This window comes from Gossypium hirsutum, chromosome D01 (genome assembly GCF_007990345.1).
Source record: "Gossypium hirsutum isolate 1008001.06 chromosome D01, Gossypium_hirsutum_v2.1, whole genome shotgun sequence".
Classification (NCBI taxonomy): domain Eukaryota; kingdom Viridiplantae; phylum Streptophyta; class Magnoliopsida; order Malvales; family Malvaceae; genus Gossypium; species Gossypium hirsutum.
Window position 1 is genome coordinate 45,200,062 of NC_053437.1, and position 23,290 is coordinate 45,223,351.

Below are 23,290 nucleotides of genomic sequence, written 5' to 3' on the forward strand. Positions count from 1 at the left end.
ACTGACCATCGGTTTGAGGATGAAATGCAGTGCTAAAATGCAACCGCATACCCAAAGCTTCTTGCAACTTCATCCAAAATCGCGATGTAAATCGTGGATCCCTATCTAAAATAATAGAGACTGGCACTCCATGTAATTTGACGATCTCATAATTATACAACTCAACTAACCTATCAAGTGAGAAGTCTATACGTACCGGAATAAAATATGTAGTCTTTGTCAAATGATCAACAATGACCCAGATCACATCTTTCTTTTTCAGAGATAGAGGTAATCCTAATACAAAATCCATCGAAACTCTATCTCATTTCCACTCCGGTATCATCACTAGCTGTAATAGTCCTGAAGACACTTGATGTTTAGCTTTGACCTGTTGACAAATCAAACATCTGGACACAAAGTTAGAAATGTCGTGTTTCATACCTAACCACCAGTACATCTATCTCAAATCACTAAACATTTTGTTACTCCCTGGATGAACAGATAAGCTGGCACTATGAGCTTTGTGTAGAATTTTTTGTATAAGTTATGTATTTTTTGGTACACAAACTCTACCTTGGAACAACAAACAATCTTCGAATCCGATCTGAAATTCTAAATCAGAAGTCGACTCACACTGTGCTCACTTAGCTTGCAAATTGTTATCTCATTTTTGAGCTTCACATATTTGCTGTAAAAACATTGGTTTAGCTCCTAACTCAGCTAAAATTGAACCATCATCAGGCAAATTCAATAACATATTCATCGCTCGTAAAGCGAACAAAGATGTTCTACTCAGAGCATCCGCGACTACATTTGCTTTCCCCAGATGATAATCAATCACTAACTCGTAATCTTTCAACAATTCGAGTCATCTTCGTTGTTTCAAATTAAGATCTTTTTGTGACATCAAATACTTCAAACTCTTGTGATCGGTAAATATGTGGCATTTTTCACCAAACAAATGGTGTCGCCAAATTTTTAATGCAAACACAATAGTAGCCAACTCTAAGTCCTGTGTCAGATAATTCTTCTCGTGCGTCTTTAATTGTTTGGAAGCATACGCTATCACTTTGCCTTCTTGCATTAAAACACAACCCAAACCGTTCAATGACGCATCACTAAAAATCACAAATTCTTTACCCAACTCAGGTAGAACTAAAACTGGTGCTTCGGTTAACATTGCTTTCAACTGATTAAAACTCTATTGGCATTTCTTAGACCACTCAAACCTTACATCTTTCTACAATAACTGAGTCATCGGTGTAGCTATCATTGAGAACCTTTTTAAAAATCTCCAATAATAGCCCGCTAACCCCAAGAAACTTTTAACCTCGAAAATGTTTCTTTGTGGTTTCCAGTCTACAACTGCTGAAATCTTGCTCGGATCAACTCTAATGCCTTCCACCGAAATAATGTGTCCCAAAAATCCAACTTCTCGGAGCAAAAACTCACATTTTTTGAATTTAGCAAATAATTTTTTTATCTCTTAACGTTTGTAACACAATCTTCAAATGCTCAGCATGTTCGGACTCATCTCGGGAATAGATCAAAATATCATCAATGAATACAACAACGAATCTGTCTAAATACAGTCTGAAAATTTGATTCATCAAATCCATAAAAAATGTAAGAGCGTTAGTTAACCCAAAAGGCATAACAAGAAATTCATAATGCCTGTACCTGAATCTGAACATAGTTTTCGGCACATCCGAATCTTTAACCTGTAACCGATAATAACCAGATCGCAAATCAATCTTTGAAAATACTATTGCTCCTTTCAACTGATCAAATAAATCATCAATTCTCGACAAAGGATACTTATTCTTAATTGTAACCTTGTTAAGCTGTCAATAATCGATACACAGCCTCATTTATCCATTTTTCTTATTTACAAATAAAACCGGTGCACCCTAGGACAAGAAACTTGATCGTGCAAAAGCTCTATCTGTTAACTCTTGCAACTGAGCTTTCAATTCTTTCAACTCTGTCAGAGCCATTCTGTACGGAGCTATCAATATCGGTGATGATCCCGATACTAACTCAATAGCAAACTCGACCTCTCTGATCGATGGCAATCTGGATAACTCTTCTGGAAACACATCTGGATATTCACAAACCACTTGCACTGATTCAATCTTCGATTCAGACACATTTGTATCAAGTACGTATGCAAGGTAAAAATTGTAACCCTTTCTCACATATTTCTCAGCTAGCATAGTCGATATTACAATAGGTAAACCACTCAAATCATCGGATTCAATACGAAGAATCTCACCATTCTGACATTTCAACTCAATAATCTTTCATCTACAGTTTACAATAGCATCATGCAGAGTCAACCAATCCATACCTAAAATTACATCAAACTCATTAAATGGTAAAAGCATCAAGTCGACTGGAAAACTATACCCTGAGTCATCAAAAGAAAATTCTTGCATACTTTATCAATTAGGACATACTAACCTAAAGGGTTTGATACCTTAACCACAAATTCAGTGGACTCAATAGGTAAACTCTTACTAGACATTACATTTGTACATACATATGAATGGGTTGATCAATCAAAGCAGTTACATCAGTGTTCTAAAGAGAAAAAGTACCGGTGATAATATTTGGTGTCAATGCATCTTCGCGAGCATGAATAGCGTAAGCTCTAGCTGACATTCGTGCCTCGGATCTCATAGGAGAATCCTTTGTTGTGCCTCGGCTACTACTCATATTTCTAGTATTTCGAGGTGGTCTCCCTCTTGTAGCTGTATTGCTCGGTCGAGCAGTCGAAAGTTTTTTTTCTCAGATTACTTAAGATAATCACGGATAAAATGCTCCTGCGAGCCACATTTAAGACAGGCTTTGTCATTCATCCAACATTCTCCAAAATGCCGTCTACCACACCGTTAACACTCAAGTTTGTTGGCCTTAACACTACCAACGCTTGCTACTGAAGTGGCTTGAACTTTTGAACCTGCATGTTGTTTACCACGATCTCTGCTGGAATACCCCACTGAAGCGGTCGAACAGTTATGAAAATCCTTCGATTTCTTTAATGATGAATGGTATGATTTACCCGTTGACTTCTTTCTCGAATCTCTAGCCTCAGAATCGGTTCTTTTCTTTTCTTTTCTTTGCTAAGCTCTTCGGCTTTGTGAGCTCTATAAACTAAAACCACAAATTTTTTCAGTTCAAGTATTCTGACTAAAAGTTTAATATCTTCATTCAACTCATTTTCACATCGTTTACACATAACCACCTCGGTTGGAATGCACTCATGGGCATACTTACTCAGTCTTATGAACTCTCTTTCATATTAAGATATTGTCATACAACCCTGTTTCAACTATAGAAATTCATTGCGCTTTTGATCAAGAAACTGTTGACTTATATATTTTTTTCTGAACTCTGTCTGAAAGAATTCCCACGTGACCCGTTGTCTCAGTACTATAGATATTAACGTGCTCCACCACTGATATGTGACATCTTTCAAAAGAGACACCGCACATTTAACACATTCTGACGGTGTACAACACAACTCATCGAAAACTCAGATCGTATTCTCTAGCCAAAACTCGGATCTTTTAGGGTTAACATCAACTGTAGCTCGAAACTCTTCGACCCCATATTTTTAAATTTGATCTACTAGCGGTTTGCTCATGCATATCGGCTCTAAGACTTGAAGAGCTATGGGGACTGGTTGGGGAAAAGGTGGGGGTAGAGGTTGCTGAGCAGCCGAATTTGTTCGGACAAACTCAGTGAACCACTCATCCATCATCTGGAGAAGGCTTCCTTAGTCTCTCCTCCACGACCCTCAAACACGAGTCTAGACCCAGACAATGCTGCCCTACGAACGGAGATCGGCTCGTTACTTTCAACAACATCAAAGTTTGCTCAATTGGAATCCATTGCTATATGAAAAACATGATTTTAAACTATTAGGAGTTGTTACACTATTATAGGTAAATAAATGTCATGTATAGCTATACTCACATATGCTACGTTAGTCCGAGAATAGACTAAACCATAGCTTTGATACCAATAAATGTAACACCCCTAACTTGTATCCGACGTCAAAATAGGGTTACGGAGCATTATCAGACTTACAACTCAAACAATCATACATTTCATAATCAATTATCAATCAAATCAAAAATCATTCAAATACATTCATACAATCCCTAATACGAGCCCTCGAGGCCCCAAATAGACATTAAAAGTGGTTCAGGACTAAACCGAGTACTAAAGAAATTATTAGAAAAACATTGAAAATTTTCAAAGTGCAAATGACACACACTCGTGAGGTCAGACCGTGTGTCTCACACAGCCAAGAGACACAACCGTGACTCAGGCCATGTGGGCATTCGAAATAGGGACACATGGTCGTGTCCCAACCCATGTCCGACCCGGTGTAACTCATTGACTTGGGTCACACGACCAACCACACACTTGTGTGATAGGCCGTGTACCCTTTGAAATGGCCTCACACGCCCGTGTGCCAGGCCGTGTGAAAAGTGGATGGTATACTGACTTGTGTCACACAGCCAAGCCACACACCCGTGTGCTAGGCCGTGTGAAGCTATTGACTTGATTTCTATAGAAGTATCAGGGGATACACGGCCGTGTCACCTGGCCGTGTGTCACACACGGATGAGACACATGCTCGTGTCTTTGCCTGTATGGACAAAAATAGGTTATTTTTCAAGCCATATTCCTCACTCACATTGGTACCAACATATACATATCAATTTGCACATAACCATGGCATAAATAAGCACTCAAAACCAACCAATATCAAGATTATATCATGTACTATCCACACATACAACATGATATCCATAAGCACATTCATATGACCATTTTTAAACATACCAATTATACTTTCACATTCTACCTAAATGGTCAATCACATATATGAGACATTATGCCTAAAACTTAGCATACATACATATCTAAAACACAACCATTTAGTGCCAACACACAATCTCACGAGCAATGTATTCATATAGCAACTATACACCACATGCCATAAGGCCATTTACACCTTTTTACATATCAACACATGTACCATTTTCAAGCCAAATCAATTAGCTAAAAACACAACAAAACATATAGGTCACATTAGCCAAAATACCTATACAGACCGTTTAACTCAAAATATAAAGTCCAAATAACCAAAATAAGAGTTTGATAGTGTGACGCGATCTCCTTTAACTTCCAAACCGAGCGAGCTTCTAAATCACTATAAAACACGAAAATTAAAACAAAGTAAGCAATTAAACTTAGTAAGTTCGTATGACTAATAAATACGACTTACCAAATCATCCACTATTTAAGTCAACAAAAATAAAAGCATAGATGCAACTTAATTTGGCCCAAATCCTATCACACAATAACAATCATGTTAGTTATGTATTTATATATCAAATATAAATCACTTATCGTATTTCACATAAATACATGTACTAGTTCGAATTGAACTCATGTAACCTCAAATCATCACTGTACCCGTTGAACCATTTGGAATACTATCAGATACTCGGGTATCTCGCACACTAAGTGCCAATACGTGGTCAAAACCACCTCTATCTCATATCTCATATAGATGCTCACTCTTGAGTCATTATTGGGTCTGCTCACACAAGCTGTCAGTCAAAACGTAGCTACACGGTGCTGTCACACAAGCTGTAAACTAACCGTAACACATGCCAAAAACTCAACCACCGATAAGACGTACGAGACCAGCACCCAAAACACGGTAACCCCTAATGACATGTCATTTGTATCTTATCCATTCCTAAGGTTCAACCAGGATCCAATCCATAAGTCATCTAATCTTCGTCGAGTATTTTCGTAGAGTCATATCATTACAATTATAATAATAAAACATTTAAAACACGTATAATATAATGCTTATTAACATACGACCTTACCTCAATTTAGTTCAAAGAAAATCGACCGATCAATCCACTACTTTATCTTTGCCTCGATCTAATTCCAAACGTGGCTTTTATTGATCTAAATAATCAAATTTAACTAATTTAATTCTCAATCCATTCAATTTAATCCAAAATTCATGTTATGGAAAAATTGTCGTTTTCCCCCTATACTTTAACTTCTTTATAATTTAGTCCCTAGGCTCGTAAAATGAATTTTATGCAATTTCTCCCCTAACCAAACCTAGTCAAATTCTATATATGCTTATAGCATCCCATACATTTCACAAATTCACACATTTAACACAAAATTTTCACATTTCACAAATTAACCCCTATTTGACAATTTCAATAAAACTCACTTAACAAAAGTTGTTTAAACTAATGTCTATAATAATTATTTCTATTGTCATCACACTACTATTGTTGCATTTGAATCCAAACATGATTTCGTTATTTATTTTTATTTTATCACTATAACATTCAATCTCACCGCTACAATTATTTTTAATCTCATTAGAATCAATCTTATCGTTCATCCAAAGAGAGCCTAAAAGGGCTAAAAGTTAAAGATTAAAAAATATTGAATATAATTATTAGTAATATGAAGCTAGATGTTTTCCATTCACAGAGACTATTTAAACCAAAAATCCTTTAACGAGGCTTTACATTAGGCTTAGAACAATGAGTATATGTTATATCCAACGTTCAAGATAATAGCTAGCACCGTTTTGAACCATTATGAAACCAATTCTGGTGTAAACACCATCACAAACACGCGGCCTAAAATAAGCAACCTATTCCTTTGCTGCGTATGCAACATCCTGGCTTTGGAACACAATTGAATGTAAGATATCATATTCATTTTTGGAATAATTCAAAAACAATTACAACCTTATGATTTAAAAAAAAATTGAAATGAATAAGACATTTACTTAAAAGTCATTGCAAGTATTAAATAAATTTAAATTGGCCCACTTACAATAAACCAATATTAAAGACAATCAAGCACAATGTCAAATTACATTTCTTGAATCAAAAAAGCAAAATGTAAGGTTGTATCTCAAAATTTTGATGCCTATGTCTCAAGACAATGGACCATGTATCAGCACATTACACTCAATATTTGAACATTTAGCTTCAATGTTTTATGTGTTCCATTTTCTTGAGACAATATGCCTAATGTATTGAGATATGCAACTAAAAATGCTTGAATATTCACAAAATATTCTTAATATCTCAAGTCATGTTCTTTGAGGTCTTGAGCATGAACCTAAAAATGCATTTTTTTTTCAAGTCATAATATCATGCCTCTATTTGTTTCTAAATATGTTTAACATGCAACCAAAATTATGTAAACATATTAAGAATACTAAAACAAGATATCCTATAACTAAAAACTCTTTAAATCAAGAATTCATCGTATAAGTAAATGTAACACATATCAACATGCATATAACATGAGAAATCCCATTATAGCACCAATATAAAAGTGAGATACCAAAACATACCAAACAGACTAAATGTCTCAAAACAACATAGAAACCATTCCAAGACTACAAAAATCCATTTAGAGTTAATTTAGCATTGCTTCTTAAAAGCATTTTTAAGTCAAAAAGCATTTTAGAGTAGAAGTTAAAATTTTATGTTTTTGATCAAAAAAAGTACTTTTGCAAAACATTTTTTTTGTCTAAAAACACTTTTAAATAGTTCAAAAGTATATTGTTTTAACAATGCTTTTATCTCAAACGTGTTTTTTTATCTCAAAAGTCATTTTGAAAAGCCATGCTAAACTGACCAGGTACTTGCCAAACTTCAAAAAATTCAAAAGAAAATTATAAAACCCAAGGGATTAGTTGAGACTTCGTCCTCATATGTTGGTCAATGTCCTAATCAATCACAAAACACCTGCTACATGGGCAAGGAACAAACAATATACCGTACAGATATTAGTTGAGCCACAAAAACTAAAAGATTTTAATTTAATGAAAAAATTTAGAGAAAACTCTATCTAAGTTTTTTGCGAGAAAGGTTAGAGTTATAAAAGTTATAGCATTGTCCTCAAAAATTACTAGTAATAAATTAGAAAATCCTTAATAATGAAAAATTAAAATAGTAAAAATAGACCATTAGAGTCAAAATTACTATATATTCAAATGTTGAAACTTTTTCGGCCCAAACACACTACTTGAGAACTGCTCTATCAGCTACAACAAAAGTACAAAAAATTTGGCCAATGGCTGTTTGGGTTTGGACGTTACCTAGCCTGTTCAAAGTTGGAAGCTCCAAACTTGCAAGTTTCCATCAACCAATGGATCAATTACCAGAGGAAGTGAACTCGGATTTGATCATTATCTAGAAAGCTTAAGACACTACTATGAAATGGAATGAAAATTATAAACCCAAAAACAAGTGGACTGAGGCCAACCCAAGGGGACATTACTGTTGTTTGACAAGTTCTCTAACTGATCACAAATCAAATGGAGCCAAAGAATCAGCCTTTGCTGAAACAAAATTACAGCATCAGGAATTCACAGCTTTGAAAAACAATAAAAGAATTTGCAGTTTTTCCCCCAATCAATAGAGAAAGGTTGAAGCCACAGATGTTTCAATTGGTTACAAGCGGTTCACTCAGTTCCAACAGTTCATTCGATAGCCCTGTAAACACTACTGAATCAGTTTCAATAGGTTTGAACTTTATAAGGGCTGAAGGCACCAAATCCTCTTCGTCTAGCGTTCGGGCTTTCTGTCCAGCTGCCGGAAAAGAAGGGATCACCCTCCGTTTAACCAGTACAGGATCCAACAGCTCAAACTCCAAGGACGGTTCTTTCAGTGATAAGCTGACAAACTGAGGATAAAAAACAGCATATATCATTTCACATTCCAACAGGATGAACAAACTAAATAGTGAACCTGGAAATATCTTGAGAATGAAGAAACTAATATGAAACAATACAAACAACTAGGCATGAGGACTAACCTTGTAGAGAGAACTAGTTGGCTCCCAAGGTGCAAAAGCGGCTTGAAGAACCACTCCGTCAGGAAACTGGATGCGAATCATTGTTCTTCTATACCTCCTTCGGCCTGCTTTTGCCTGCTTTTCCTTGAAAGATTTAGGGATTAAGAGCTGTGATTCTGCATTCTTTTTCTTTCTCAACTCTGCTTCTCTTTTCACCTCTTCAGCCGATAGGCTGTAGAAAGAATCCGGTAGCTCGATTTTTGCTGCTACACTCTCAGGTACGGAGAAGAAGACCCGGGTCTACAATGACAAAAAATTCATGTTCTGAGTTAGAGATATATGCTGCATTGGGAGATAGGTGACAAAGGGCAGTAATGGACATCTGATAATCTTGATTAATCGCATATTCTACTAATGAAATTGCATAAAAATTGTGCATATTCACTGAATATCAACATTCAACAACATAGACAGAGGATGAACAATTAAATGACAAATAAGTATACAGAAAAGACCAAAAACAAAAAATGAAACAATTGAATAGAAAGCGATGCAGTCAAGTTTCCTATAATTTACAACGCCCCATTTAAAACAACCATAAACAAAGGCAGTTCAATAATATTCTAGAAGAGAATTCATTTCAATAACCAAATATTACATCTATTTCCTTGGCAACATTCTTATTTCACTTATGTTAGCAAACAATGCATTAATCAAGGATTCTATGGTAATCAATAGGCTAAAATACAGATAATGATAAAAGGGGCAAAACCATACGAATATCAACAAACAATTAATTACCTGTCTGTCAATCTTCTTTGGCTCAACCATTTCCTCTTTCTCACTCTTGTTACCTTCTTCTATCTTTCCCTGTTCCAACAACATTATTGCCTTGTTCATCAAAGTAATCATCTCCTTCTTAAGAACATCCACGACTGCCCACATTTCCCCTCCTTCTTCCTTCAACACAAATCCAACAAGCTCCAACAGCTCAACTCCTCCAGAGACCTCGCCAATTGCTTCCCTTATCTTTGGATTACTCATCCGAACCTTCCTGAACTTGTCATTCCCAGGTTCCTTAACTATGTTCCTCAACAACCTAAGAAAAACCTGAACTGATCCGTCTGGTGGGTTCCCGGAAATATATGAACCAATGCAAACCTTCAATTCAATCCCTGACGACTCTTGTAACTCGTTCTCATTCAATCCCGTATCTGTGTCACCGCCTTCTCTATCGGATGAATTGATCTCAATACAAGTTTCTACATGTTTAGATACCTCCTCCTCAGACACATAAGGAGCGCCACAAATCGGACACTCAAACATATTCAAGGTGAATCCATTTTTGGATACCTTGCTAGAAGTGATCAATGAACCGTAAGGGTCGAACCCATTTTCCGGCTTCTGAGGTGGTTCAGGATTGCTGGGCGTGTTTTGATCGGAATTTGAAGATTTAGAGGGCAAAGAAGGCTTGGAAGTGGAAGAGGAGGAAGAAGATGAGGGAGGAATAGGCTTGGGAGAAGGGGTGTGAGGTGGGGAGGGACGGGTAAGGATGGGGTTAACGGGTCCAGAAGAAGAGGAACCCAAGACTCGACCTTGCCCCTTGAAATTCCCAGATGATGAAAATTGGTTGTTGACTTTCTTCATGAATCCACTCCATTTGCCTTTCATTTCATCCATTATTATTTCTCTGGGTAAATGTCCTTTTTGGTTTGAAGCTCCAAACTGAATATGAATAAGAGCAATATCAATAACAACAAAGAAGAAGATTAGGAAGGAAACAAAAAAAGGTAATGAAGGAAGTAAATTGATGCCGAAGAAATGAGTGAGGGAAATTAGAATTATAAAAAGTTATAGCAGACTGAGAAAATCAACAATGAAGAAATAAGAACAAAGAGGGTTTACCTTACCTTACCTCGGAGGATCAGTTGGTCTTTTGTCGATAACAGAATTTTTTTGATGTCGTAACTGTTAATAATAGGTAGATGTAATTGGCAGATGAAACGGACAATGGACCCCACCCACACTTTGAATTGTTCATAACCAAATACACGCCCTCTTTCTCGCTTATCTAAACCAATAACATTCCACCACGTACAATACCCATACTTTTTTTAGTTAACCATTATATTAATACTTCAAACGTTGAATGTTTTGCCTATTGTCTACTCAAGATTTTTGTCCCCATTTTTTTTTGTAACTCGACCCAAGTCGAACAATCAGACCAAGCCTTTTCGAGTTTCCAATCCACTACGTTAACTTTTCCTCCAATTAATCTGTATATTCACATTCATGATTCATCCACTCATTAGCTTATTGCCAATCCCTAGAGCTTTGAATACGCAGAATGTTTCCATCCACTTTGAAGTTGAAATTGAAATTGAAATGAAAAAATCACCAAAGAGAAGAATTTGAATATATAAACGTAAAGAAGTGCGCATCCCAGTAAAATTTAACTCATTTACAATGTACATCTAAGCCAACCCTAGACTGTCAAAGCTCTAGTCGAGACCTCCAATGGCCGTGTACATATGTGCTTCAATCTCACTCCCAAAAGGAAGAGATCTTTGCTTGGAGTTTGAATCCGAAGTTCCAACTTCCACTTCAGTCTCCGCAAAGCCCAAGTCATGCCCTTCTCAAACTGGGCACCTTCTACCTAGGGGTGTGCAAAATTCGGGTAAAATCGAAAAAATTCGGTTAACCGACCAAATTCGATTAATCGATCGGTTAACCGAAATTTTTCGGTCGGGGGTCGGTTAATTATTTTTTAATTTTTTGGTTAACGGTTAATTCGGTTCGAAACCGGTCAGTTAACCGAAAAAATTAATAAATAAAATTATAATATATAAATAGGCCCACTATTCACCTAAACCCACTTCAAACCCAAGTATTCAATCCAACCCAATTACTCAACCCAACCCAATCATAAAAATTACAAAAAATTTAATAAATAAAAATAAAATTCTAAAACTAAAACTAAAGTATAAAAGTCTAAAAAATAATTTAATTATGTATGATTTAATTCGAGTAATTCGGTTAATTCGAGTAATTCGGTTAATTCGGGTAATTTGGTTAATTTGGTTAATTCGGTTAATTTTTAACCAAAAATAAAAAACATATAATTTTCGGTTAATTCGGTTAACCGACCGAATTAACCGAAAAAATTTCGGTTCGGTTAATTTTTTTGAAAAAATTTCGGTTTTGTTAACGGTTAAAAATTTTGAAAGATCGGTTAATTCGGTTAATGCTATTTCGGATCGGTTAACCGGTCGGTTAACCGAATGAACACCCCTACTTCTACCTTATTAAACTTCTACCTTATTAAATGAACAAGAGGAGCCAAGGTCCCCTAGAAAAGAATCGTTCATTTGCCGTGTTCCACAAGGTTCTAGCAAACTTGCCTGTCAAATTTAAAGTTCATTTCATATCCCCCCCCCCACCACCCCCAACAACAAACCATCAAAGATAGTAGTAGTAACCGAGAGAAGATCGGTTTTGCCACTGGAAACATTTTGTTCCTTCTTCCGCCGATCATTATGCTGCTGTTCGAGATTCCGACATCTCCTTGCACCATGGGCAGTCAAAATGATCTCATCCATATATTAAGGGATCAATTATAGTTTTACCAGAATAAGTGAGGCATCGGAAAGGGAATCAAAGCTTCGGCCAAAGGGTTCAGCACCCAAGCTGTAAGCTCACCTTCTTGGAAGTACTGAGGTTCAATCAGGGTCAGTAGCTACAGAATCTTTGATTAAAATCTCATCATGATTCATGAATGGATGATCGTAAGGTCCAAGATAATATAGTGATGAACTCAAAAATTGGAAAAAAAAAGTTCGCCCACAAACTTCAAGTGCTTAAAACTCCAAAGATAACGAGCTTACCAGTAAAGAATTGAAGCTAAATTGGCGTTCAAGAATGAATGGTTACCGTAAGGCAATCGTCCTTCTAGAGCATCGAATAGGTATAGAAAAATTATTGCCCTAGCTTCAAATCCATATTTCAAACGTTTTACTAGAGAATGATATAACGCTGTACCAATGTAGAAAGCTATAGGGTAAGTATACAATTTGAGGCATTGGATATCACAGCTTCAATTATGTCCATTCGATCATCATGTTGCCTTGCATAACCAAGTTCCAAACGATAATCAACTTGTTCTAATTGGATACTAAATCCTAAATTTCAACTCCAAAAGCAGTTGTCAATATTGAAACAATAGCGATAACTTGAACCAAACCCCAACTTTTTTTTAATCAAATCGTAAATTGAATAACAGAGATGCAATAATAACAACATATAATTCTTTCAAGATAAATCTCTCAAATCATCCAAACACATCAGAGATGAAATTCAAACAAAAAGATTATTAAAAAGAAAAGAAAAAGAAGTAGCCCAAATACAACAGATCTAAAATTCGCAGCACTTATCTCAATCGCGATTCTTAAGCCTCTCAACTCGCTGATTCAACTGCTCGATCTTAACAACAAGGTTAGTAACAGAGTAAAGAAGCCAGTACAAAATAAGAGCTGCAGCGATGAGAAGCGCGTTGCGCTGGCTCTTCATGATGGATTTCTGGTGACGGAGATATTCGGAAGGGGTACAGGAATCGGCGTCACAGGTAGGACGCGTCTCGTATTTCCAGTATATATCCATGAGGAGGAAGAGGCAGAAAGGAACCACCGACATGAAGGGCTTGAGGAGGTTACGTGTGACGGCGATCAAGCCCTTGCGGAGTCCGTCAAGGCCTGGAACTGTGAGGAGGAGCAACATGATGGCTTCAGCGCCGGCGGTGTAGCCTAGCACTACCCATTCTAGAGCCATATCTTTTGCGGGAAATTTTGACAAAAAAACTGTTAGATCTGACTTAGGTTTTTTGATTTTGAGCTTTGTAAACTGGGGGTTTGGTTTTTGTATATGTGCTTTTCTTAGCGAGGAAGGAGGGCAGAAAATGGATTTATTTTATTTTTTTAATTTATTATTTTATGACTTCATCGTACAGATGGCAGATTTTAAAAAATGGGCTTTTATTTATTCGGATTTGGCCCGATTATTTTCTCAACATTATTTTTTTCAACTCAAATTTAACATGTTTATATATTGTCATACAAATTTTCAAAATATCTATACTATAATATATAAAAAAATTATGGCTCTTGATTTTTATATTTAAAATTTAATTTTAATATAATTTACTATTTCATTTGGTAGTTTAAATTCTTTATTTTTACTAAAATGTTATGTGAGATTTTAAGAATTTTTAACCCCCTTAAATTTTTTATTAAATTTAGATCAATTACAATTTCATTTTTTGTTACATGAATATCAAATGAATAATTTTTAATAAATTTAACACAAGAATTATAATGATGTTAATTAATGGATCTATATTTTTAAATTCAAAAAGTAAAAGGATTAAATTTCTGAAAATAAAATTATAAAAATTAAATTCCAAATATACAAAAATACAAAAATTTTTAAAATGTATCAAAAAGGCCCTTAAACCTTTTCAAAAATAAAAGCAATTAAGCCCTACTTCTTTTTGCACTCAATTGGGTACTTGAACTTTTAAAATGCATTAAAAAGACCATCAAACTTTTAAAAAAAAATTAAGCCCCTACTTTTATTAAAAATTAGAAAACAATTATAAAATATATAAAAATATAAAAAAATTATAAAATTTTATAAAGTCGTAAGAAAATTATACAAAATGTAAAGAAATATAAATTTCGTAAAAAAATTATAAAAATTATCGTATCAAAAGAAGCATTTTATAATTTTTCTATAACTTTTATTGATTTTTATTTTTTATCATATTTCGCCACATGTCATGCTGTGTTTAGACCTGTCCATGGCTCGGCCTAAAGGCTCGCCCAAAAAGTGGGAGGGTTTGGGTAAAAATATAGGCCCGAAAAATGGGTTTGGGCAAAAAAAGTTCGTTTAGAAAACGGGTCGGGCCTCGGGTAAGGCTTTTTTGGCTCGAGCCTGGTCTAAACATGCAAAATAAAAAAAAACTACAGTTCTTTTTCTTTCTTTTTTTTGCTGTTTTTTATTATTTTGTTGCTATTTTCTTTTCTTTTTTTTTTTGACTATTTTGCTACTATTTCACAACTATGTTGCTACTATTTTGTTATTATTATTTAGATATTGTATAACTCTTATTTTATTATTAATTTTGTTACTATTTTAGAGGCATTTGTTTGCTAAGTTGTACATATCTTAGTGTTATTTAAGTATACATATATATTTTTTAAATTTCTTTTCAATTTGTTGGGAAACATTTATTTTAATATTTTTTAAAAAAATAATATAAGAAAATTTATAAGGGTCGGGCCCGAGTTTTAACATTTTTATCCGGGCCAGACTTGGACAAAATTTTAGACCCATTTTTTGGGTCGGGTCGGGCCTAGAGCTAGCAAACGGGCTTAAATTTTTAGTTGGGTCTGGCCCAGCCCATGGACACCTTTAGCTATGTTGTGATACGTGATGACTTTAATTGAAAAAAAGCTAGGAGTAACTAATTTTTTATAATTTTTATAAAATTTTACAATTTTTTTATTTTTTACGATTTTTATAAAAAAATCTAATTTTTAATAAATTTATATTTTTTATATTTTATTAAAATTTAATAATTTTTCTAAAATTTATTATTTATTATATTTTTCTAATTCTTAATAAGAGAATGGGCTTAATTTTGAAAAATTTTGAGGGTCTTTTTTATGCATTTTGAAAGTTTAAGTATTCAATTGAGTGAAAAAAAAGAGCAGGGGATTAATTGCTTTTTTAAAAACTTTGAGGGCCTTTTTGATACATTTTGAAAGTTCAAGTGCTCAATTTAGTGCAAAAAAAAGAGGGGTTTAATTACTTTATTATTATTATTTAAGTTTGAAGGCTTTTTACTTAAGCCTAAATTTGGTAAATATTAAATCTTAAATTTGTTCAATTTTTTTATATTTAAGATCAAATTGATAGAATGTGTAAATGTTAAAGGGCTAAGTTTACTATTAGACTAATAATTTTCTTTTTTTTTGACGTAGTTTATCTAGAAAATAATTGTAATTTTATTACGTATAAAAAACTAATTCTCGGTCTATCTTTGACACCGCAGATTTACATTAAATATTTCTTAAAATGAAATTTGGAACACCTTTGCGGAAATAAAAGAGAAATTATATTTTAAAGAGCGTTTGAAACTTTGGTCAAATAATCGAGGCGAACCCTTTGATAAATCTAATAATTTATTATTGCATATTGTAGAAATTAATTTCTGAAAATTGACTTTGAAAATTGGTGACAAATTTTATTTAGGGTAAATTATATATGGTTATTCAATTATGTTCACGTTCATGTTTTGATCACTCAACTTTCATTCTTTTCAATTTAGGCATTAACGTTTGAATTCGTTTCTATTTTGGTCACCCACCACTAAATTGATAACAGAAAGTCTTTTTCTAACTGATACAATAACATATTTAGTCCTCAATACTTACATATTTTTATCAATTTTACCCTAATTTAAATAATTAATCAATTTAACCCTTCACATGTACAAATTCTATCAAATTGATCCTCAAACTACCTAACCCAAGCTTTCAACTTTTAAAATAGAGACGTTTCACATCTTTTAAATCCACAATAAGCAAATTGTATCACTAATAATCCGATTTAGTGTCAAATCATTTACCAAATTAATTAAAACTAAAATTATGTTAGTTAGAGTGAAAATTAATTTTTGCAAATATTAAAATTATTTATATAATTTTATTATATATTATATTTTTAAAATTTGTATTTTCTATTATTTTTAATGGTGTTTAGATAATTTCTAACACTAACTTCTTAAAAATATAAACAAAACACGGTTATGTACCAAATTGGATTATTTTAACCATAAATTAAACAATTAATAGATGTGGAATGCCTTTATTTTGGTACAACCCTTTACCTTTTTTACTAGAATATCTAACAAGATGCTCTCATAAACTATAAATTGAATAGATTTGGAAATATTGTATATTGTTGTAATTGCAAAATTGACTTTATGATAAGATGAATTATAATGCTATGCATACAAATTGATAATTAGTTTATGAAAATGTCAACATTAAATTGAGAAGTTGGCTTATAAATGAAATTGAGTAAATTACCACCCTATTATCTATTGGGGCAGAGTGAGATATAGTTGGTAGGCATTAGGTACCAAATTACTTCAGTTATACTGATGAGGCACTAAGTGCCAAACACATTGGTGAGCTTTGGGCGCAAACTATTTACTTTGGAATTGTCCAATGAGGCACTAGGTGCCAAACTAGTGTGATTAGTTGGATTCATATATTCGAGTTCGAGTTAAATTAATAGGGGTATAAAATGAAAATTTGATAAATGATATTTCAGTTGGGTTGATATTATGGGTTGATGATTTGTATACATATTTTGATTAACTGATATCGATGGTTGTGAAAAATCATACGAGCCTAGAAGGCCAATATAGAAATGTGATGAACCAACGAATTCAATTCAGAATTCGAATAAGGAAATAAAATAGTAATTGACATTAAATTGAAATTGGATGTATAATTGATAAATAGAAGGAATGATATGATATATGATAATAATGTTTATATGGTTAAATGTTAAATTGGTTTTGAGAATTGTATTCAAATGTGATTTTGGGGGATTCAGTTTATTTTGTATTGAAATGTTATATGATGGGGTTAAATGTTAAGTCACCTTTTTGATATTTGATCTGCCATAATAGGCAAGTTTTACCAAGCTAAGTAGCATGTAGTGTTTAATTATAACCGGAGGTAAGTTACTTAGTTTAATACCTATAAACTTGCTAAGCATTTGTAATGTTTACCCCCTTGTTTCCTTTTCCCTGGAGATTGCAAACTTGCAAAACATGTCAGGCAGATCGTTGATGAACTTACACTATCATGCTGTTGATTTGGTAATCTTTTAATCATTTTGAAGTTTGATTTTTGGGCATGTATATAGGAGATTTGTTTTTGGTCAATCTTGAATGTTAGTATTTTGGTTCTTGAATGTGGTTTGTATTTTGAATGGTTATATGATATGTACATAAGTGTGAAGGTTGGTAATTGTCATAGGCTATAATTGAAGCATTTGAGTAGTAAGTTGGTAATGTGAAATGGTTGGACCAATGTGTTGAAAATGTTTGGACATCTGATGCTTGGGTATAGGCATTAATGTTTATAGATGTTATTCTAAATGGTTTTGGTTTAAAGACCTTAAATGGTGTTAAACTTGTCTTGTAAATGAGTTGTGTTTAAAAATGTGCACTTTGGAATTTTTTTCAAGTAAAGGTAAAAGCTTAAATATCATTTTTTTAGTTCAAGTTGGAAATTTTAAGATGTTTGGGGTGTGCCTTGTTTGAGTGGTTGATGAATATATAGGTTAGTAAGCTTATCAAAGTGTTCATTACATTTGGAATAGCTTGTATGGTTTTGTGGTTGGCTAAATGAATGAATTAGCATGTGTTTAGGTTGGTTTTATGCAGGTGTGAATGGAAAAATGTGCATCATTTGAGCCATTAGTTTGGTTTGGCATGAATTAGATTCAAAATGGCACATTTTTTCACCACACGGGTTGGCACATGACTGTGTGTCACACATGGGCTGGTCATATGCCCATGTGAGTACTGTAGATTTAGTAACTTTTGATCAACATAGTCTTAATTAGTGACTTTTGGTAAAACTGGTGTTTTACCCTTAGTTACACGACCGTGTGACCTCTGTTTTGCACGAATGCTCTTATCTTTTGAAAATGTTTCAATTTAATCCTTATTTGTGCTCGAGTCAACTTAAGAGCTTTAATAAACTAGATTAAGACTCAAATTTAATTGTATCTCATAATATTTTAATGTTTGTGACATGATTGGTTATCTGAAAGATTTATTTATGATATAATTATTGGATCACCCGTATGCCCCATGGCATAGCAAAAAAACTATTTCGGTGATCATTAACCACAGATCCATTTACAGGGAACAAGTCGGGTTGAAAATATACCTTTTTCAATCTAAAAACTAGAGAATAACATTGTTGGTTTGATCCCTTCGAAGGATGTCAATCCAAGTTACAACAAAAATGTCTCGACCCCTATATAGTCCACCCAATTATGCATAAACAATAGAACTCTTTGAACTTTTTAGAGAACCTAAAAAAATTGATTGCTAGACCTAATTTTAATTTATTAATCCCCTTCAGCCTAATATAGGATTGCGTTACTTTTATTAATATCATGTATATTAAAAACAGAATAATTCCTCTTTTACTTTTCAGAGAAAATCATGAAAGATATTGAAATCATATTCTTTCCAAAAGAATACTAACTTCTATAAATATTAACTCTGGAAAGGAGTTGCAAATCATATCCGCAAGGAAATACTGTTCTCTAGACGATGTTGTCCGCCAGGCGAAATTGTTTGCCAGGTGATACTTATTTGCCAATGATAAGAATCCGCCATATTTGTGTGTAGGAGGGAATACGCCCATTCTTTTGGCGTGAACTATGTTAACTTTAACCAAAATATGTGACCCTGTAGGTTCTTATATCGTTGGGAGTAATACTAGAACATTTCTAATGTTACAAGCAATGAGTGGCATCTAGCAATGCATCATTGCTACCCAAGTTACAAGAAGTCGTGATTCAATATAACCTTTGTGTGATAAAATTTTCATGTATCATATCTTTTTATCCTTTATATTTAGATTGGACACAAGTCATGGTATAGTCACCCTTGTAAAGTCCAATATCATATTTCTTTATATTTTGAATAGACTATGTTAAACAAATAAGTGTGATATCTTATATCAACTTATTTGAGCATGACCATGCATTTCTAGTCATACTCCATCAAGTGGCCCAAGATATTACTTATCACATCTCGAGATCGGGGTTGAAAGTTTTGGTCGTACAAAGTTAAGGTTCGCCAGTGTTTCAGCAAACTAGGATCGTCAATAGTTGGGCGAACTGGGGGCTCACCAAGATTCAAGTGAGCTGGTTGTTCACCAAGAAAGTTTCAACAAAAGGGTTTGCTAGCAGTAATGTATGCCAAATAAAGTGGTAAGGGGTTCGATAGTTCCACTGTGATGCAAGTTCGCTATTGTGTTAGGTGAGCTGGGGTTCACTAATCTGTGTGACGAACTGTGTTCGCCATGTAAGTTGCGAACTAGGTTCGTCGGTCAAAGATACAATCAGACTCAAATTAAGAAAAAGTAATTTAGTGTATCTAGGAATGCTTTACGTTTAAGAAACAACTTTCCTAAGCCAAATAGGGTGTCCAAAGATAGCTAGGACTCTTAGGTTTATAAATATAACCCTTAATTCTGTGAAGTCTTCATAGAAGATTCTTCCATTAAAGTCTCTATTCTAAGTTCTATTCATAGTAATTCGAGTAAGTCTTTTTCTTGTTTAAGTTTATTGTCCCAAAATCTAGGTTCGGTTGCGTGTGTGATATATGTATGTTTTGTTAGTAATATGTCTGTTTGTTGTGAACCAGTTGGACCATCTTCTAGCAAGGATAAAGGCAAAGCCAAAATCATTTAAGTTCTTCATATTTGGTGAGTGATTAGGTTTCATTATGAGCATATTCCTTCCTAAGTTTTCAAAAATGTGAGTGGTCTGAGATTATTTCGATTATGTTCAGGTTACAATATTTTGTTATGATTTTCTGAAAAGAACTCTAATTTTCAAAAGATAAGATTCAAAGGTAAGTTTTCTAGAATACCACCGATACTCTGTTTTTAAGCTACGTAACTATGTTTAAAAAAATGATTTTGAAAGACGATTTTAAAGCATAGTTTAATGCGAGCTCCTATGCAAGCCTTTGATTTTAAAAAGTTTTGGAAGAATACTTTTTGAATTGTGTTTTTGAGAGGCACTTAACATGCGGGCTTTTTATAATCAAATGTTTTAGCTCTACTTCGTGCGAGCTCTCTGATAAGCTCTACTATGTGCAAGCTCTCTATTTTAGTTCATTTTGTGCGAACTCTCTACTTGGCTCTGCTTCGTGGAGCTTTCTGTTCAGCTTTGCCTAGTGCAAGTTTTTTGTTCTGCGAGTTCCTTTGAGAGCCTTCTGATTAGTATACAAATAGTGTGAGTACTCACCCTTGTTAAAACTCACTCTACGTGTTCCTTTGAGAGCATGAGCTTTTGTGAGCCTCACTTTGCGTGCTTCTTGAGAGCATGGGATTTTTTGAGTTTTGTGATAAGTCTCACTCTGTGTATTCCTTTGAAACATGAGCATTTGTGAGCCTCACTTTGTGTGCTCCTTGAGAGCATGTGCTTTTGTGAGCGAGTCTTGCGGCTCTGTTATAAACTCAGATTCGTTATTTTTGAAAGAAATATAGCTTCAAACGATTTTAATGCGAGCCCCTTTCGAAAGCAAGTTTTTGAAAGAAAAGATTTGTAAACATTTTTTTTTGAATTGTTTTCACAAAATATGTTTTCAAATGTGAACTAGGCCTCACATTCTCCCCTGTGAACCTAGCACACAAAACATTTTCAAACTAAAATTTTCTACTATTTTCAAATATTATTTTAAGGCATGATCTAATGGTTTCCGATTATTCATTGGGTTCTCCCCGAACTCACCCACTCTCTCTTACTTCTTAAGTAAGTAGATTGTGGATGGCATTAGCGAGGTCGATGATTTGGCGAGGCAGCTAACTGATATCGGCGAACCATAAAGATGGGCGATGAGTTGTGTTATACGAGATTGAAGAATAATTATATCCTTGATTTGATTACCAAAAAAAATTTGTTTAAGGATGAGTTTAGTATGTTTTATTTTTAAGTTAATTTTATTCCTACGAACCATGTCTTGAAATACATACGTTTGTATTTCTTTATAAATAAATCGATGTTATTCATGTACGTTTATTTTTTTCCAATCTATGAACATAAATTATTTGCGTACTTTTGTAATGATACATTATTTACATACGTGCCATTAGCTTTGCGAACCCTTATGTGTGTGCGAACCCATGAAATTATGTGAACCTTGTTTAAATATGATAATATTTTGAATACATGTTTTTCCTTGTTTGTGAAGCATGTTATTTAGTGAAGCTATGATGTATGAGCTATTTAGGTGTTAAGCGAACTATTAATGTTTTGTGAACTTAAGATTTAAAATTACTGTATGCAATCTGCTGAATCTTGTGAACTCATGTTTTTATGCAAGCCTATATTAAACTACGAACCTATGTTTGTTTGTTGGTCTGTGAACTCTTGTGATAACAAGGTATGTGAGCTATGTCTGAATGTTATACGAAGTGCTTAAGCATAGTGTGAGCATGTAATATTTCTAAGTGTATGGAATTATTGTTTCACATGATTAGGTACTCTGATTTATTTTGCATACGAACCCTTGTGTTTTATGATTGTATGGTTTTCCACTACTTTGTTAAAGATTAACACTATGTTCACGTGCTACGTATAAGTGGTGTGTTGGAGGTTAGGTTGGGAGTTAATGGAGAGTCACTTCTGTGGCTAATATGGCATGTCGAATTCAGGTTGGATCTTCTCAGTTGGGTTTGGGGTGTTACATTACTCCCATTATGTAATAGAGATAAATCATATCTTGACCAATCATATCCCACTACATAGATTGTGGTATATTCAACATCAACCTTTATAGTTCAACCTGTTACGATAGACATTTGACTATATCAAAATATACAACTCACAATGTTGGGACAATGATGATCTCAAGTTTGAGGATCATATACATAGTTATCACTATGAGTAATTTTTGTGACTATTACATAATAATCCAAGAAACATACTCATGGTGGGTCAGTCCAGTATGTTGTTCTCTAACACATACTCATGTATTGATTTTGACATCCCTATGTCAATTACGACACTTTGTTATCAATCAACTACACATTAGTCTCAATGCATTATTATTGTCCAAGCCTACAATAGTACTTAACTAAGGAGCTTTTAAGAATAATCATATGATTCTTAGGACTATATTATTAATCAGTTTATTTATATACACAGAAAAAGAAATTGAAATAACAATGACAATGCCATATATTAATAACGAGGTAAAATGAGTATGTAATTACAACTATCCCATGATTGGTCTTTGGGCATACTCTAACAATCTCACACTAGCACTAAGGCCAATCAGTCATATATCTTATACCCAGTGACTTAGTGTAACGATCATGCTTCTACCGTTGGAGAGGCTTCATCAGTAGATCAACAATGTTTTCATCTGTTGATACTTTTCATATTTCCACATCTCGTCAATCAATAATTTCTCGAATGAGATCAAAGCTCCTAAGTATTTTTCTGGATCGCTGGTGAGATCTGGGTTCCTTTGCCTATTTAATGACTCCATTATTATCACAATGAAGTTCTATAACATCTGATATGGTAGGCACAA

The 23,290-nt window shown here is 33.9% G+C and overlaps 2 protein-coding genes across 5 annotated transcripts; both read right to left on the minus strand.

The window, feature by feature from the left end:
- Positions 1-8,037: 8,037 nt before the first annotated feature.
- LOC107922091 (plant UBX domain-containing protein 2) lies at positions 8,038-13,116 on the minus strand. Of its 4 annotated transcripts, none has more exons than XM_041086535.1 (5): positions 12,183-13,116; positions 10,781-11,521; positions 9,667-10,590; positions 8,887-9,165; positions 8,038-8,754 (listed from the first exon to the last, which is right to left on the minus strand). In XM_041086535.1, exons 3-5 carry the CDS (start codon positions 10,543-10,545, stop codon positions 8,515-8,517), a joined length of 1,398 nt encoding a protein of 465 aa, XP_040942469.1. In that variant the 5' UTR covers positions 10,546-10,590; positions 10,781-11,521; positions 12,183-13,116; the 3' UTR covers positions 8,038-8,514. The 4 variants fall into 4 exon arrangements, with proteins under 4 accessions (XP_040942469.1, XP_016707418.1, XP_016707417.1 ...); XM_016851929.2 differs by having other exon boundaries at positions 10,776-11,521; XM_016851928.2 differs by having other exon boundaries at positions 10,771-11,521.
- A 36-nt stretch (positions 13,117-13,152) lies between these two features.
- Positions 13,153-13,857, minus strand: LOC121213660 (uncharacterized). Its single transcript, XM_041086536.1, has one exon. It carries the CDS (start codon positions 13,687-13,689, stop codon positions 13,297-13,299), a length of 393 nt encoding a protein of 130 aa, XP_040942470.1. The 5' UTR covers positions 13,690-13,857; the 3' UTR covers positions 13,153-13,296.
- Between the last annotated feature and the right edge of the window lie 9,433 nt (positions 13,858-23,290).

Coding starts and splice junctions, on each gene's coding strand:
- LOC107922091 (XM_041086535.1), bottom strand. CDS start 10,545: ATGGATGAAATGAAAGGCAAATGGAGTGGATTCATGAAGAAAGTCAAC. Junction 9,166..9,666: donor CAAAGAAGATTGACAGACAG/GTAATTAATTGT, acceptor TTGTCATTGTAG/ACCCGGGTCTTCTTCTCCGT. Junction 8,755..8,886: donor CAACTAGTTCTCTCTACAAG/GTTAGTCCTCAT, acceptor TTTTATCCTCAG/TTTGTCAGCTTATCACTGAA.
- LOC121213660 (XM_041086536.1), bottom strand. CDS start 13,689: ATGGCTCTAGAATGGGTAGTGCTAGGCTACACCGCCGGCGCTGAAGCC.